The 15,823-nt window shown below is 45.4% G+C and overlaps 1 protein-coding gene and 1 pseudogene across 1 annotated transcript in view; one reads left to right on the forward strand and one right to left on the reverse strand.

Annotated features, from left to right (window-relative positions):
* The window catches only part of LOC146170923 (formylglycine-generating enzyme), a 51,358-nt gene that overhangs the window by 14,007 nt on the left and 21,528 nt on the right, over positions 1-15,823 (reverse strand). Inside the window, exons 5-6 of the mRNA XM_084586666.1 lie at positions 6,927-7,049; positions 4,450-4,564 (exon numbers count right to left, since the gene is read on the reverse strand). Of these exons, the coding sequence (XP_084442792.1) occupies positions 4,450-4,564; positions 6,927-7,049 (238 nt within the window). The remainder of the gene's footprint in view (positions 1-4,449; positions 4,565-6,926; positions 7,050-15,823) is intronic.
* LOC146170924 (uncharacterized) lies at positions 7,221-14,410 on the forward strand (annotated as a pseudogene).

Genomic DNA, 15,823 nt, shown 5'->3' on the forward strand with positions numbered 1-15,823 from the left:
CTTTGCTTCTCGGCGACTAACAGCTGCTGAGAATTAGTCAGTTGGATTAAGAGGCACTTGCACTTGTTTTTGGTGCGTAGTTCCATCAGTTTTTGTGGGGAAGGCACTTGAAATTTTCACCAACCACGAGCCTTTATTGGTACTGTTTGGACATGAGAACCGCATTCCACTTCAAAGTTCACCGAGAGTGTTGCGATAGGCCCTGATGCTGAGTGGCTATAACTACCGGTTGTGCTTCAGACCAGGGGCGAGCTTGGAAAATGATGATGCTTTGAGTCGCCTGCCACTTGCTAAGGCGCCACCAGAGGAACCCAGGTTTCCGGACGTCTTCATGTTGGAAGGTGCATACCAACAGGTCCTCTCAGCCTCTGCTGTGGAGGCAGCAACTGATCATGACCCCGTGTTGGCCCCCCTGCGTAGTGTGTTGCGGTCGGGAGGGCGCTTGCCACCTGGACAGGAGTTTTGGCCTTTTATCGCGAAAGCAATACTGCTAGCACTTTTCTGCCGTCGGTGGAGGTCGTTCCTTCGCTACTACGTGACAGCGTGACGTCACGGCCAGAGGAGAGCAGGGGCCCCAAGTCGTCTCTTCGGCCGCAGTGTAGCCGTAGTCGCTCCTTTGCTCGGCGCGGCGGCTACCACGTGACGGCCTTCTCGGCCCGCCGTGTGGGGGCGCTTGCTAGGAGAGGATAAACTGGGTGCTGCAGGAGCGCTCCGCTTGGTCATGTCTGAGGAGTTGTACAAAGCATCGCTGGAGCGATGTGCTGCGCGCAAACGCCAATACCGCGCCGAGGAGACAGATGAAGAAAGGCAAGAGCCACAGAATAGGGAGCCCGGCAACGTTCTACAAGTTCAGTGAGCGAGAGTAGCTTTATGGACTCTCTGAATGCCGAAGAATCATCTATGAGTAGTGCAGAGCGATATAATTACCATAGAAGAAAGCGCCGTGTAGAAGAGCCACCGGACCGGAGAGAAGAATGGCTTGCTAAAAGAAGAAAGACGTATGCAGAGAAGAGCAGAACGTTGTGGTGAACCGAGGAGGCGACATTATGGCTCAACGACTGGAAGAACAAGAGATGAGAGTCGGCGAGTTTGAGTCTGCTATGCGGGAGTTTGAGAAACGTTTCACGAACAATCCGTTTTTACCTTCGAGGCGTTCGTTGGCCATGTTTGGCGGTAAGTAGCCTCGCTGAAGAACATGAGGCGCCCGTATCGACTTCGAATTTTAGCGGCCTTCCCTACCAAGAGTCACTACTTTACGGACCACCAAATCGTGTTCATTGGAATAAACAAACAGTAGAAACCGTGTTGTGTCCAGAGTAAATCATTTAGTTGCACAAAAGGCGAAGCCATGCCAAACCACCAGCAGAGCCAAGCGCAGCCAGGGAGGTATTGCTTTCGCAATCACTAAGGCTTAACCAGAGTTAAGCCACAGCTAATTTTTCCAAACCAAGGCGAAGCCATGCCAAACCACCAGCAGAGCCAAGCGCAGCCAGGGAGGTATTGCTTTCGCAATCACTAAGGCTTAACCAGAGCTAAGCCACAGCTAATTTTTCCAAACCGAATGAAGGTTTGGTTTGGTTTGTTTGGTTTGTGGGGTTTAACGTCCCAAAGCAACTAAGGCTATGAGAGACGCCGTAGTGGAGGACTCCGGAAATTTCGACCACCTGGGGTTCTTTAACGTGCACTGACATCGCACAGCACACGGGCGCCTTGCTTTTCACCTCCATCGAAAAGCTGCCGCCGAGGCCGGGATTCGATCCCGCAACCTTGGGAACAGTAGTCGAGCGCCGTAACCACTGCGCCACCCCGGCGGGGCCGAATGAAGGAGTTCTCTGTGATGGAAAGCTGTGTGTTACAGGGAAATTGGATGGTAGTACCTGAGCTGCTACGGGCAGCTGTGCTGGATCTGCTGCATGAGTGTCATCCGCGCGTTGAAAAAATGAAGTTAGTGGCCCACAGTCATGTGTGGTGGCCAGGGACTGATGCGGACATCACTATGAAAGTGGGCCGGTGCACAGTTTTTAAGGTGCATTATAAGGCTTCCAAGGCAATTCAAATGGCACCAAGGTCGTTCCCGGAGAGAGAGTGGCCCCGATTACACGTATATTTTCGGGGACCTTTTTAAGGCGTGTACGTTCTAGTACTTGTGGATGCATGCTCAAAGTGGGTAGAGGTGGTTTGGGTATCGTCGCCATTGGCAGAGACAACAATTGTATGCTTACACACTATCTTTGCCAGCCATGGATTGCCTGATGTTGTGGTGAGCGACAATGGTCCAGCATTCGCAAGCGCACAGTACAAGGCATTCCTGGCTAAGAATGGTGTACGGCCTATCCTGATTCCACCATACCATCCTATATCAAATGGGGCCACAGAGCGGGTTGTACAAACCATAAAGAACAATGAGGGGAGTTTGAGTGTTGAGGATATTGCTAACATACTGAACGACACCTCATGCCCTCACTGGTCGTTCCCTTGCAGAACTGCTCATGGGTCGGCGTTTGAAGACTGCAGCAGACCTGCTGCAGCCAGACTTGGACACCAGAGTGGGCCTGCGGCATCTACAGCAAAAATTGCGTAGCGATGCTGAAGCCAGGAGGAAGCCAGTGCCCATGGCTGGGGACACGTTTTGGGCCAGGAATTTTAGACCAGGGCCTAGATGGGTACCAGCAATCGCCACAACATCAACCAGTTCGTCATCAAGCGAGGTAGTACTGGAGGATGGCACGGTGTGCCACCACCGTAGAGACCACCTGCGGCTCGGAGGCACAGAAGAGGGGTCAGAAGTGAACCGCGGTGACGGACAACTTACCCAAGGACCAGAAAAGGACTGCTGTGACAAGCACCCAATGCCAGTTTCCACACAGCAGTAGTTAGGTGAGGCAGATGGAACAACTCCAGTGGGAAGTGAGGCACAACAGCGTGTGCTGGCCACAGTGGAACCAAACATCACGATTCCTGCTACCCCCTCACCTGCTGGTGAGCCCACCATATTACAAACACCAGCGTGTCGACAGTCTCCACAGTTCGCCATCCCCGTAGTTTCAGTTTGGGGCATAAGGAGTGTTGTGGCAGTAACCAGCGCTGCCAAGATGTGTCGGTAACCAGCGGCACTGAGGTGATTGGGTGGACAACCAGATGGTATGCAGGACTTGGACTGGATGAGGTGCCCATGTGTTTGTGCATTAGGGCTAGGAGCTATGGACAACTGCATGCTGACAGCATGTAGTTGGGGTTAATAAATGTCTTCATTAAATATGCAACAACAATAATTAATGGTTAAAGGTTATCAGACTAAAATTCTTCCTGTGTCTTGTAGAATGATACGACATAGTGCCTTAGGTCCACTTCTATTTCTTTAATTTTTATTAGTGACCGATAAAATAACACTCACATTCCATTAAGACTTTTTGCTCGAGGTCTCTCATAGCTTGGGTCGCTTTGGCACGTTAAACCCCATAAATCAACCAAGACTTTTTGCTGATAACTGCGAGTTGTATGGTAAAATAAATACAAGAAATGATCAGACTGCATTATATTCAAACCTTCACAGAATAGCAAAATGGTGTGATAACCGGCAGACGGAGTTAAACTTGAAGTCTGTGCTCATGTCAGTAACCAGAAACAAGCATTGAAAACATCTTTAAAGCTTCTAAACCACTATGGTACCATAAACTCACTATGTACACTGCAACTCCAAAGGTAATGTGCCTGGCATACAAGACGCTAGTTAGACCAGTAACTGAATATATTCCAAAACAGGATCCTCACACTGCTAGAAACCAAAACCAGGTATGAAAGATTGAAAACCCTTCAATAATTTATTAACAGTTCTCTTCAAAAAGAACGAGTCAGATTACTTTGAAATCAAAATGAATAAAACATCAGGGCATTATCCAGACTAAAAGTTCATACCATTTTCAACCATACAAAATGAGTGCTTATGTTTAGTTACTTCCCGCAAAGCTGCAAAGATTGGAACACTCTTCCATACGCTGCTGTATTTTTGTCTGCATCATTAACTGGATATACTTGCAGCACTGAGACAGGTTGGAGTATGGCTCAGAGAGGTAGGGTTATTCTGGGGTTACTGAAGCAAGCTGTTGTTTTGGTTTTTGATGCTATGTATTCTGTTTGGTTCACGTGTGTGTTTAGAGGCCGTCCTCTTTTAGCCATTGTATACCAGTGTTTTTCAGCATGTGTCTGTTCTTGCACTACAAATTTTATGGCTGATATTTGATTCCTTTTATTTTTTACACTCCTTTAAAGCTCCTTTTGAGTTCCTCAGTAACAATAAATGAATAAACGAAATGAAAAAAAAAAAAAGTAGTGAAACTTTTAGAATGAAATCAGTGAAAAAAATTAAAGAGGTTCTCTGGTTGCCCGCACCTCCGACCGTTTTTAACAACCAACAAAGTTGGCAGAAGCAGCCAGTGTGGTTAAGCTTACAGGTGCAGTGCCACGGTAGCCATCTTCAGCTGTGTTGGTGACTGGAAATTGGCCCTCCCAGATGTTAGCACGAGTTTTGCCATGGGGAGTCCAGTTGTTGCCCCAGGGGAATAGCCTGTGGTGCAAGAAGGTGGCCCCACTTGTGAGAGAACTCAAAATGAAAAGTTTTACCTGCAAGCATCTCTGCATTGTTACCACGCCTTGATCACCAGTCATCAATGCTTTATATCGCCCATTTTGACACGTTGAAATCATTTCTCATGCACCTAGTGCCACCCAGTGGTTAGTTTAGGCTAAATGAGTGCGCTGTTGGGCGAGTTGGTCAGGCATATCTTCAAGGTATACTGCGCACACACAAAACAAGGACGAGAAGGGTACACCCTCCCCCCCAAAAAAAGCGCAGACCTGTGACTGAAATTCATAAGATGTGTTTCCTTCCATATGAATTTCAGTCGCGAGTCTGCGCTTGTTGGTGTACCCTTCTCGTCCTTGTTTTGTGCGTGCGCAGTATACCTTGAAGATAGGTTAGTTTAGGCACTGCACTTGTAGGACCAGTTTAAATTTTTCCACTCTGGTGACGTTCTGATTTTTGATGGATCTTTTGAAAACTAGCATGCATGAGCTGTTACAAAAGGGGGAATGGCGGCCATGCTTGGAAAAGACAAAGAAATCCTGTTACTCGTGGTAATGCAGCATAACATCAAATTTTTGTAATCAAAAGACTTCCAGCAAGTCAAATATTGAATCATATTGCTCGCTTTGTTATCTGACAGTGTTGAGAGGTGATAATTACTCGAAAATAGTGCTAGCTATTCACTAGTGAGCACCGACTCAGAGTCCGGGTGGCTTGATTCCACGAAAATACATTCCTGAAGGTCAGCCACATGTCCAACATGTTTACCCGGCCTTTACAGCCCACTTGCAGCGATTTTGGTTTGTTGCCTCATGAAAACCAGGAACTGCTTTACCTCATGGCACGAGAAATGAGGCTGTTTCCACCTGCAGTTTTGTAGCGAACGTTACACTGCGCTAGGTATTCAAGCCGTCGGCAAGGCACCGTGTTACTGTGGCACCGTGGAAGACGAAGAAGGAAAAGAAGACAGAAGAAAAACAAGACGAAGAATACAAAGAAGAATGCCACAGTTAATGCTTTTGCTCCACAATTGGTTCAGTAGCGTTGAACCCTTCTCTTTCTTTTTTTTCTGTAGCTGAAGAGGCGCTGTACAGATAGTTTACTCTTTTTTTTATACAGTGTTCCAGTGTTTTCGTGTATATTCTTACAAAGTTCGTCATTGATCTTCAAAATGTGTATTCTAAACTTCCTTTGTTCATAATACGTCTGTAGATATTGTGCCTTTTCTTCTTATTTTTATCAACTTGCCACAAAATGGCAATTTTGAGTAGAAGTGTAGCAAAAGAACAAAGTCAAAATTGATGAAACTGTCATAAAGAGATCTGCCTCCCACAATGATCACCCAGTCAAAATCCAGAATGAGGAAAGACTATAAGTGCTTTCCCGATACAAGAATTCAATACAGGTCATCATGCAATTTTTTTTTTATAGTACTTCCCAGTGGATTTCACCAAAGAAACTTTGGGACAGCACAGTGTATGTGGGACAGGAATAGTGTAGATTTTGTAGAAATACTGGGGATAGCATTTACCTGAGTGCAGTCAAATGGTTCCAAAGAAAAGCTATGCATCTATCTCAGAAACGTCTCAGTGCTTCGACTGCGAGGCCTCTAAGAAAGCTAAACAGCTAATGTATACAGCCTAATGGCTATGCTAAGGTGGATGGCTGGGTAAGAGGATATACTGTTCTAATGCTGCCAGCATGTCCATGCTTGATGTGACAGTGTGCTAGCCAATAGGAACTGGCAACAATTTTGCTATTTTGCACCTTCATTATTACTGCATTTTCCCTGTCAAACTATGGTTTCAATAGAGTGTCTTTATCTTCCTTTTCCACTTTGATAGAGGAAATAAATTTGCACAACTGTGAGATTACAACACTAGAGCTGTAACAATATAGAGTGCGCATTCATGCTGAAAAGCAATAGCACATGCTAGCCACAGCACATGAGTGTAGTGCATCGCATTTACATGCACTACACAGAGTATGTGTACTGCAGTGGATCTGAAACTGGGTTCGGTGGAAGCCCCTTGGACCACTTTTTGTTTGTGAGCATCTAAATATTGAATGCATGCATGCCTCAGCCCTCCCTCTGTTTAACTCACTTTATTTTGGGATGGACCAGAAGACTGTTTATATATTTAAGTGGCCGTGGATATATATGCTCCTTTTTGAATGCACATCAGGTAGGAAGGAGCTGAAATTCAGGCATGCAGTTTCCTAACACCTCTTGATGGCCACGAGGCCTTCCCTAAAGCTAGAAAGATTCACAGGCCCTGCTTTAGTGCCAATGAAGCCAGTTATCAGTGAGGCTGAGACAGCAGCATGGCATCAGTGGCGGCACCTGTCCTTAAGGCCAGTCCTGCAGGCGTACTCCCACTCGGCTTCAGTGAGGAGGCGCTTCCCCGACCACTTGCAGAAGGCGACGGCATCATTCCACGACACATGCACCACGGGGTGGTCTATGCTGGGGTCACATGCAAAAAGAGAGAGACAAAGCAAAGCCAGCCCTGGTCATCAGGCTGTTTCATGTCCAAGCACAAGAGACATCTAACTACCTAATACAGTAATGGACAAGCTAAACTGACATCATAGAATGGCGACCAGAAACTACTGGAGAATGTGAACCAACAGTAACATGGGCACCGGCACAAGAAAGCGAATGAGCCAACTAGTGCTAGGAGAGCTGAAGGGTATGCCGCACCTTGTCGTATCATTTGTACAACCTGTGTGTGATCACATTCCATTACCACAACCATTTTGTTAGTCTGCCTATGGCTGTAGTGGCCACAGTTGAGCCACTTCAGTGGCTCAAAATCGTGGCAGCTGCAAGTGACACCAATACAAGGCAACATTTTTAACAAAGTGAAGGCTGCTCTTAAGAGCGGATGCAAGGACAAAAGTGAGAATTTATTTCAACTTAGTGACAGTTTTTTCGATAAACGATGCTGGCAAGACCAAGGTGGCAGTTTGAATAAACCCAAAGTTGGAATTAAGTGAGTTTGAATCTACAACAGCCCACTGTACTGATGCCTGTTGACCATGACACAAGGACAGGCATAGTCTTGGGAGTGGAATGCACAGAAATGAAAAATTTTGAGCACAGAATGTAAGCCGCAATGAAAGATGTCCATGTAGGCAGTGATCTGTCAATCAGGCTAGCAGAAATCTACCTGCAAAATCGCATGGAAACATTTGAAAAATTGATTTCAAGGAAAATGGAAAACTACCGCACTTCTTGGTGGATATCTGAACCACACCATGAGGAAAGGCATGAATTCATGGTGGGAGTGAATTAAGAGAATGGGGTGCCGTAGTGGAGGGCTTGGAATAATGTCCACTGACATCCATTTCTGTTTTGCTTCCAAGGGTTCAAACACGAGTCCTCCAGCTGAGCAACCTAACTACTGAGCCACTGCAGGATGAAGGCCCAGTTTCACTGAAGGGATGCAACTTCAAAAGAGGGCCCTGCTAAAAGCCTGGAGTGATAAGGAATGACATTTCCTGACTTGCAAGTTCTCCATCTATTGCACCCACTGTGGGACATATGTCAGGCAACTGAAATCCTCTCGGCAAAAAAACTGTAACATGTGCCACTTCTAGGAGCTTCTTAGTGCAGGCATTTTATGACCAGCGCATTTATGAGGTTATCTTAATAATTTAAATCTAAAGTAAACCTTGTGAAGTATAACCTGACATCATTGGGGCATTAAAGAGAAAAATGAAGTGGGCTTGCATCGATAGAATGCCAGTTCCTGGTCACAAAAAAGGCACTTTTACTGAAAATAGCTGTTACAAGGTAGTAAAGAGGAAGAACAAGAATACAGGTGTTGCCGCCACAGCAGAAACGGCCAAGACTCGCAGCTACAAATCATGTGACGCGCAAGGGATCCCGGAGGCTGACAAATGCAAATTATGTTGACCGTTTGAATGCGGTAGTCAGTTTGTCTCGAATATGATAACATGCTTTTATCACACATAAACAACAGTGAAAAGACGAAAAGACAACGTAAATGTTGCAAGGCAAATATAAAAATATACCCATTTCGTCTGCTTGTCGGTAGATGCCGCTAGTCTCTCAGCTAACACGGCGCTACAGGCGTCCACTTCAGTTTCGATTATGTTCCGGCTCAGGCATTTCATCCCTGCTCGGATAGTTTAGTTTGGGCCTGCGGCCAAATCAAACTATATGAGCTCGGAGCAGCAGATGCGCCTACCCTAAGTGCGCATCGAATGAAGATCATGACTCGGCACGCACCTGCGAAGTATTCTCTGCTCCCCGCGCGACAGCAATCATGGAGTCTCCTCTTGCATCATAGTGTGCGTCATCCTACCCTACTACATAGTAGGAGAAAACAGTTTGAATTCGATCGGCGGGAACAAAAAAAAAACTCAACTTCTTATCGCAATATCTCAGCAATAATTCGATTTTCTGCAGCCGGATATGCGGCGACAGTGTCATCAAATGCCGTTTATTAGATTTTCATAGCATATTTGGGTGTCTTTAGTGTTCCTTTAAGTAAATTCTTCACCACTATGTAGCACTGCCCAGGCCTGTTTGCAATTGTTTTATGCAATTTATTCATGACTGGTGGCGTAGCGGTAGAACATCCGTCTCGCATGCAAGAGGATCGGGGTTGAAATCCCGGTGCCGTGCAATTTTCCACCGAATTAAAAAAAAAAAAACCGTGTCGATGGAATTGCATAAACAGGTTTGGGGTGCGACCTGTTGCCGGTGAACACTTCCGGCAACACACTCCCTCACCAGAACAAGAGTTGGCCACCCTGGTGCAGTAATTGGCCGCAACCTCTCATGATAAGCTCCATAAAACCTTGGGCCTCAGTCACCAGCGGCTGCGGAGCAACTGACCACGGCGGCGGTCAGATTTGTGACGCACCAGGGGGTACTAAGAATTCCTGGCTCCGCTTGGACAGGCCTCCATTGGAAACTGACCCTGGCAACGTTTAACGCTAGAACCCTAGCTAGTGAAGCTAGTTTAGCAGTGCTGTTAGAGGAACTAGAGGGTATGAAATGGGATGTCAAAGGGCTTTGTAAACTAAAGGAGGCCGAATGAGGCATTTACTGTACTGAAGGATGGGCATGTGCTGTGTTATCGAGGTTTACCAGAGAGGCGACAACTAGGAGTAGGTTTTCTTGTCAATAAGTATATAGCGGGTAATATAGATGAATTCCATAGTATTAATGAGAGGGTGGCAGGCATCGTAATTAGGCTTAATAAGCGGTATACAATGAAGGTTGTAGTGGCCTATGCACCTACATGTAGTTATGATGACCAGGCCGTTGAAAGCTTCTACGAAGATATAGAATCAGCTATGTGAAACGTAAAGATGCAATATACTGTGCTAATGGGGGACTTAAATGCGAAGGTAGGGAAAAAGCACGCAGGAGACCAGGCAGTAGGCGACTATGACATTGGTTCTAGGAATATTGCAGAGTGCAATAACTTAAGAATCATGAATACCTTCTTCAGAAAACGGAAGAACTGGAAATGGACATGGAAAAGTCCCTAACGGAAGACTAAAAATGAAATTGACTTCATAATGTGTTCAACCCCAGCCATTATGCAAGATGTAGAGGTAATCGGGAAAGTGCGATGCAGTGACCACAGGATGATGAAGTCCCGAATTAGCCGAAATCTGAAGAAGGAACGCAACAGATTAGTAAGAAAGAAACCCATCAACGAATTAGCGGTGAGGGGGAGGTCAGAAGAGTTCAGGATCTCGCTACAGAATAGATATTCAGCTCTAACCGAGGATGGCGACATTACCTTAGAAGCAATGAACAATAATTTCAGAGATATCATTACTGAGTGCGCTGTAGGAGTAGGCGGTAGGATAGTTAGAGAGGATACCGGTAAGCTGTCTAAGGAGACGAAAGATTTGATTAAGAAATGCCAGAGCATGAAAGCTTCCAATCCAACACACCAGATCGAATTGGCCGAGATATCAAAGCTAATCAATAAGCGCAAGGTGGCCGATATAAGGAAGTATAACATGGAGAAAATTGAGCAAGCTGTAAAGAACGGGGGAAGCCTTAAAGCGGTAAATAAGAAATTGGGCATAGGCAAAAACCAAATGTATGCGATAAGGGACAAGGTGGGCAACGTAATCACGAATATGGACAAGATAGTCAAAGTAGCCGAGGAGTTCTATACAGATCTCTACAGTAGCCAAAGCAGTCAGGACCGTAATGAGATTGGCGGTAGAGAAAAACAGCCAGACGTTCCACCAGTCACAAAGGACGAGGTCAAGAAAGCATTAGAAACTATGAAAAAGGGGGAATCAGCTGGAGAGGATCAGATAATTACAGATTTGCTGAAGGACAGGTAGAAAAACTGGCCACCCTGTATACGCAGCGCCTGGTGTCATCGACGGTACTGGAACCATGGGAGAATGTAAACATTATCCTCATTTATAAGAAAGGGGACTCTAAGGACCTTAAAAATTACAGACCAATCAGCTTACTGTCTGTTACGTATAAGGTATTTACTAAGGTAATCTCTAATAGAATCAAGACAACCTTAGACAGCAACCAAGCAATGGATCAAGCAGGTTTTTGGAAACGGTACTCTACCATCGATCATATCCATACCATCAATAAGGTGATAGAAAAATGCTCGGAATATAACCAGCCCTTGTAGATAGCATTCATTAATTACGAAAAAGCATTTGACTCAGCTGAAACCTCGGCGGTGATGCAGGCATTGCGAAATCAGGGGGTAGACGAGCTGTATGTGAAAGTGCTGGAAGATATATATAGTGGCTGCACAGCAACCATAATTCAGCATAAAGAAAATAACAAAATTCCCATAAAGAAAGGTTTTAGGCAAGGAGACACGATCTCCCCAGTACTATTCACAGCTTGCTTAGAGGAAGTATTCAGAGACTTGGAATGGGAGCAGTTAGGGATAAGGGTAGATGGAGAATACCTCAGTATTCTGTGATGAACTGCAAATAATGATTGATGACCTAGACAGGAAAAGTAGAAAGGTAGGCTTGAAAATCAATATGCAGAAGACTAAAGTAATGTTCAGCAGCCTCGGGAAGGAACAGCAGTTTACATTAGGTAGCGAATTACTGGAAGTAGTAGGCAAATATGTCTGCTTAGGACAGGTAGTAACCGCAGATCCGGACCATGAGAAGGAAATAAGAAGAAGAATAAAATTGGGATGGAGCGCATTCGCCAACCACTCGCAGATTATGACTAGCAGCTTACTGGTATCGCTCAAGAGGAAAGTATACAACAGTTGCATCTTACCTGTACTCACCTATGGGGCTGAAACGTGGAGGCTAACCAAGAGGGTTCTACTTAAGTTGAGGACTACCCAGAGGGCTATGGAACGAAAAATGGTAGGGGTAACATTAAGAGATAGGAAGCGTGCAGAGTGGGTCAGAGAATTAACTCAAGTTACTGACATTCTAGTGGAAATTAAGAAGAAGAGATGGGCATGGGCAGGACATGTAGTGCGAAGAGAGGATAACCGATGGTCGCTTAGGGTAATAAACTGGATTCCAAGGAAAGAAAAGCGTAGCAGGGGGCGGCAGAAAGTTAGGTGGGCGGATGAGGCTAAGAAGTTCGCAGGGGTCAAGTGGATGCAGCTAGCAAAGAACAGAGTTAAGTGGAGAAATATGGGAGAGGCCTTCGGCCTGCAGTGGGTATAGTCAGGCTGATGATGATGATGATGATTCATGACTGGCAAAGTGGATAGACTACAGGTTTTCCCTCTGAATTTAATCCTAGTGCAAGCGGAAATAATCTGAGCGCCGACTGATATAATCTAAGCGCCATGTAATTTAATTCGAATGCCAAGCATTTAATCATAGCGCCAGCATATTTAATCCAAGCGCCAACTCGAATAATGTCCGCGCCAACCAATTTAATCCGAGTGCCAGCGCAATTAATACAAGCGCCAGCGAATTTAATCCGGGTGCCAACCAATTTAATCCACATGTAAAAAATGAATGTGGTGGAGGGATCCAAAGCATGAAACATGAATTCCAGAAATAAATAGAAATTGAGATCACATTCCAGACCATGCGACGAGTAAGCGAAGCATTAGCTTATGGGATGACTTTCGTCAATATTATGACAAACGCACAATTTCGGCACTGAAATACTGAAGGGTCCCAGAGCTATGGCTTACTGGCTCTATATTCCAAGAGGACAATATATCCCACAAATGTGCGCAATGCTGATTACAGAATATATACAGAATTAAAATGTCTTCGATGAAACACAATTATTTTAGCACACAATTGAAAAACGTTTTAATCAACCGTATCTAATTTAGCTATATGTAATTTCATCAGCCAAACATTACACAGCCAATGCCAAAAAGTTCCAAAGCAGACGGCAAGTTTTCCTACTCCGTTTACTCGGTGCCGAATTGTCGTCTGTTTTTGCGCTATGCTAGGAGAATGGATGAAAGCACAGACACGTGAATGCACTATTAGAAATAGGTGTACTTTCTTTTGCAAGAAATAGAAATGTTTTCTCAAGAGCATAAAACAAAAACTGCTAGAAACGCAGAAGACAAGAGATTTCAAAGCAGGCGGCAATCTTCGCGCCTCCGTTGTGTGTGCCGCGTTGTCTTCTGCATTTGCACGAAGGAGTAGAGCCGGACGGTGGTGGTGCGTACTCGTATATTATAGGCAGGTGGTAGTCAATGTGTTTTCATTAATTTTGCATGAATTTAACGCGCATTATTTTCTTCCATGGAAGCTGATGAGCAGTGCCCTGACATCCTAATCGGGCACCGAAAACGGGGACCGCCGTTCAAGCCTCCAGGTGCACCAAAAAGAAAGAACAGCAAAGTCTCCGAGCATGACAGGGACAGAATTCTCGAAGTGTCGAGGCGTGGAGGAGATGTGAAAAAATTGGCAGACACGCTGGGCATCAATTTAAAGACGGCGAGATCCATTGCAGCGAGCAATAGAGAAGCGTTGAAGAAAGGCGGACCATCGAAGAAATTCGGAAATGAGGTAGTAACGGCTCTAAAGAATATTGTGGATAACAACCCTGCTTTCACGCTAAAGCAAATAAAGCAAGCAGTGGAAGAATTGCCGGGAATCGCCATCAGCACAAGTAGCATTGATCGCCTACTGGATTCGCACGGTTACGCTATGAAGTTGATGACTCAGAGGCCGATTGACCGCAACAGAGACGACGTGAAACGCAGCCGCAAAACATATGCGCAATGGTTGCAGTGTGAAGGACCTCGCTTGTGCAGGTTTTACATCGATGAGACCAACTATTACATATAGTGTTCAAGGAGCTTCGGCCGTGCAGTGAAGGAACAGCCTGCGGTGCAGACGATGACTGACACCAAAGGAGCAAACCTTAACATTCTCGCCTGCATGTCCGCAAATGGTGTCATTCATTGGACGGCCGTAGACAAGGTTCACTGGGTCGTTTTCAATGAATTTTTGAGCGACATATCAGCCCGTGTTGAAAGTGAAGAACCTGGTTCTGAAGCGGTTTTTATTTTTGACAACGCTCCAGCTCACAGCTGTGCGGAACAGGCAAGCCTGGCCAGTCAGACGCACTCGATCAAGCGGCTGCCTCCTTACAGTCTATTTTTCAACCCTATAGAGGAAGTCTTTTCGAAATTCAAGTCGGAAGTCAAAGCTTTCCTCAGCGAGTGGAGAGACCTGGTGCTAATCACTCCTCCCGGAATGACTAAAAAGGACCATCGGCGCAGTTTGTTGCTCGACGCTGCCCGACACTCTATGCAGCAAATACAAAGGGTAGAGTGTGCTGCTTTTGACCGTCATAACTTTTCTTTTATACGGGCAGCTTTGCATTAACACAATATGTGAGACGTTCTGAGTTATACTTAGACCTGCCTAATGTCTCCTAGAAAATAAAATTGCATTTCAGTCGGCTACTTCTGTGCTTGTACGTGCTTATAGTTTGTTGGCAACCTACGCTGCTAGGATTGCCGCCCAGGCAAATTAAGTACTGCTGCTAAGGTGACCATAGTGAGAAGCCAGTAGCTATTCCTGGCCTCGGTTGTAAGCTCCGCTGTACATAGTTTCATTCACTCTACCGTGTCGCGGCCAGACTGAAAGCAGGGGCGCGCTCTCTCTTTCCGTGGTAGCGTTACTGCAAGTCTTCACGCCGAAACCAACTGTGTGTTACACTGATCCTTTTCTGCTAGTGGTGTTAACTCATGATTAGAAACCCAAATATATTTCTGCACCGGTTGCAATTTCTAAAAACAGCCGGCTGTTGTGTGAAGACCGCACTTGCCATCAGCATGCAGATTCAGTGCATAAGACAACCCATGATAAGCAGTGCTTAACCAAACAATTAGAAGATGACAGGTATATTTATTCACTTGCCATGCGTCTAAGCTAAAAGCTGGGAGAGACGTGTCACAAACCGCATTTTTTTTTCAGCTGCACATATGGTTCTTGGTTGTTGCAAAAATATAACAACAAAGCGAAATAGTGCATGCAGATGTGACGCTTACTCGTCGCATGGTCTGGAATGTGATCTCAATCACTATTTATTTCTGGAATTCATGTTTTGTGCTTTGGAGCCCTCCACCACATTCATTTTTCACATGGGGATTAAATTGGTTGGCACCCGGATTAAATTCGCTGGCGCTTGTATTAATTGCGTTGGCACTCGGATTAAATTGGTTGGCGCGGACATTATTCGAGTTGGCGCTTGGATTAAATATGCTGGCGCTATGATTAAATACTTGGCACTCGAATTATATTGCATGGCGCTTAGATTATATCAGTCGGCGCTCAGATTATTTCCGATGGTGCTAGGATTAAATTCAGAGGGAAAACCTGTAGTAGTGCTGCAGGCAAGACCTAGAGCTCTACTGCTAATGTGCTACCAGCAAACAAGGAGAGTGGTATAATACGGCATATATATTTCACATCAGATGCAATCAAACAGGACAAAATGCAGAGGTAGGACAGGCTGTATCTGATTAATGCAGCTTTGGACATGGCATTCAACAATGTCCAAAGCTGCATTTTATGCTTAACACACCAGCATGCAAAAGTAAGCACAAACAAGTACTGCGGTGCATGATGAGGCCACACAATCTAATGAGACTCATAAGCTTCCAAATGTAAGCAGATAAAATGTGAAGCAAAAAGAGATTAGGTCTCGATGACCAAAACCAAACGTTGTAGGCAGAAGACCATGCAGCAACTATGACAGTTCCACGAAAACAGCTAGGCAGGAGAGGAACTGTA

This window comes from Amblyomma maculatum, unplaced genomic scaffold (assembly GCF_055883805.1).
Source record: "Amblyomma maculatum isolate TAMU_Amacu unplaced genomic scaffold, ASM5588380v1 scaffold_27, whole genome shotgun sequence".
NCBI classification, from domain to species: domain Eukaryota; kingdom Metazoa; phylum Arthropoda; class Arachnida; order Ixodida; family Ixodidae; genus Amblyomma; species Amblyomma maculatum.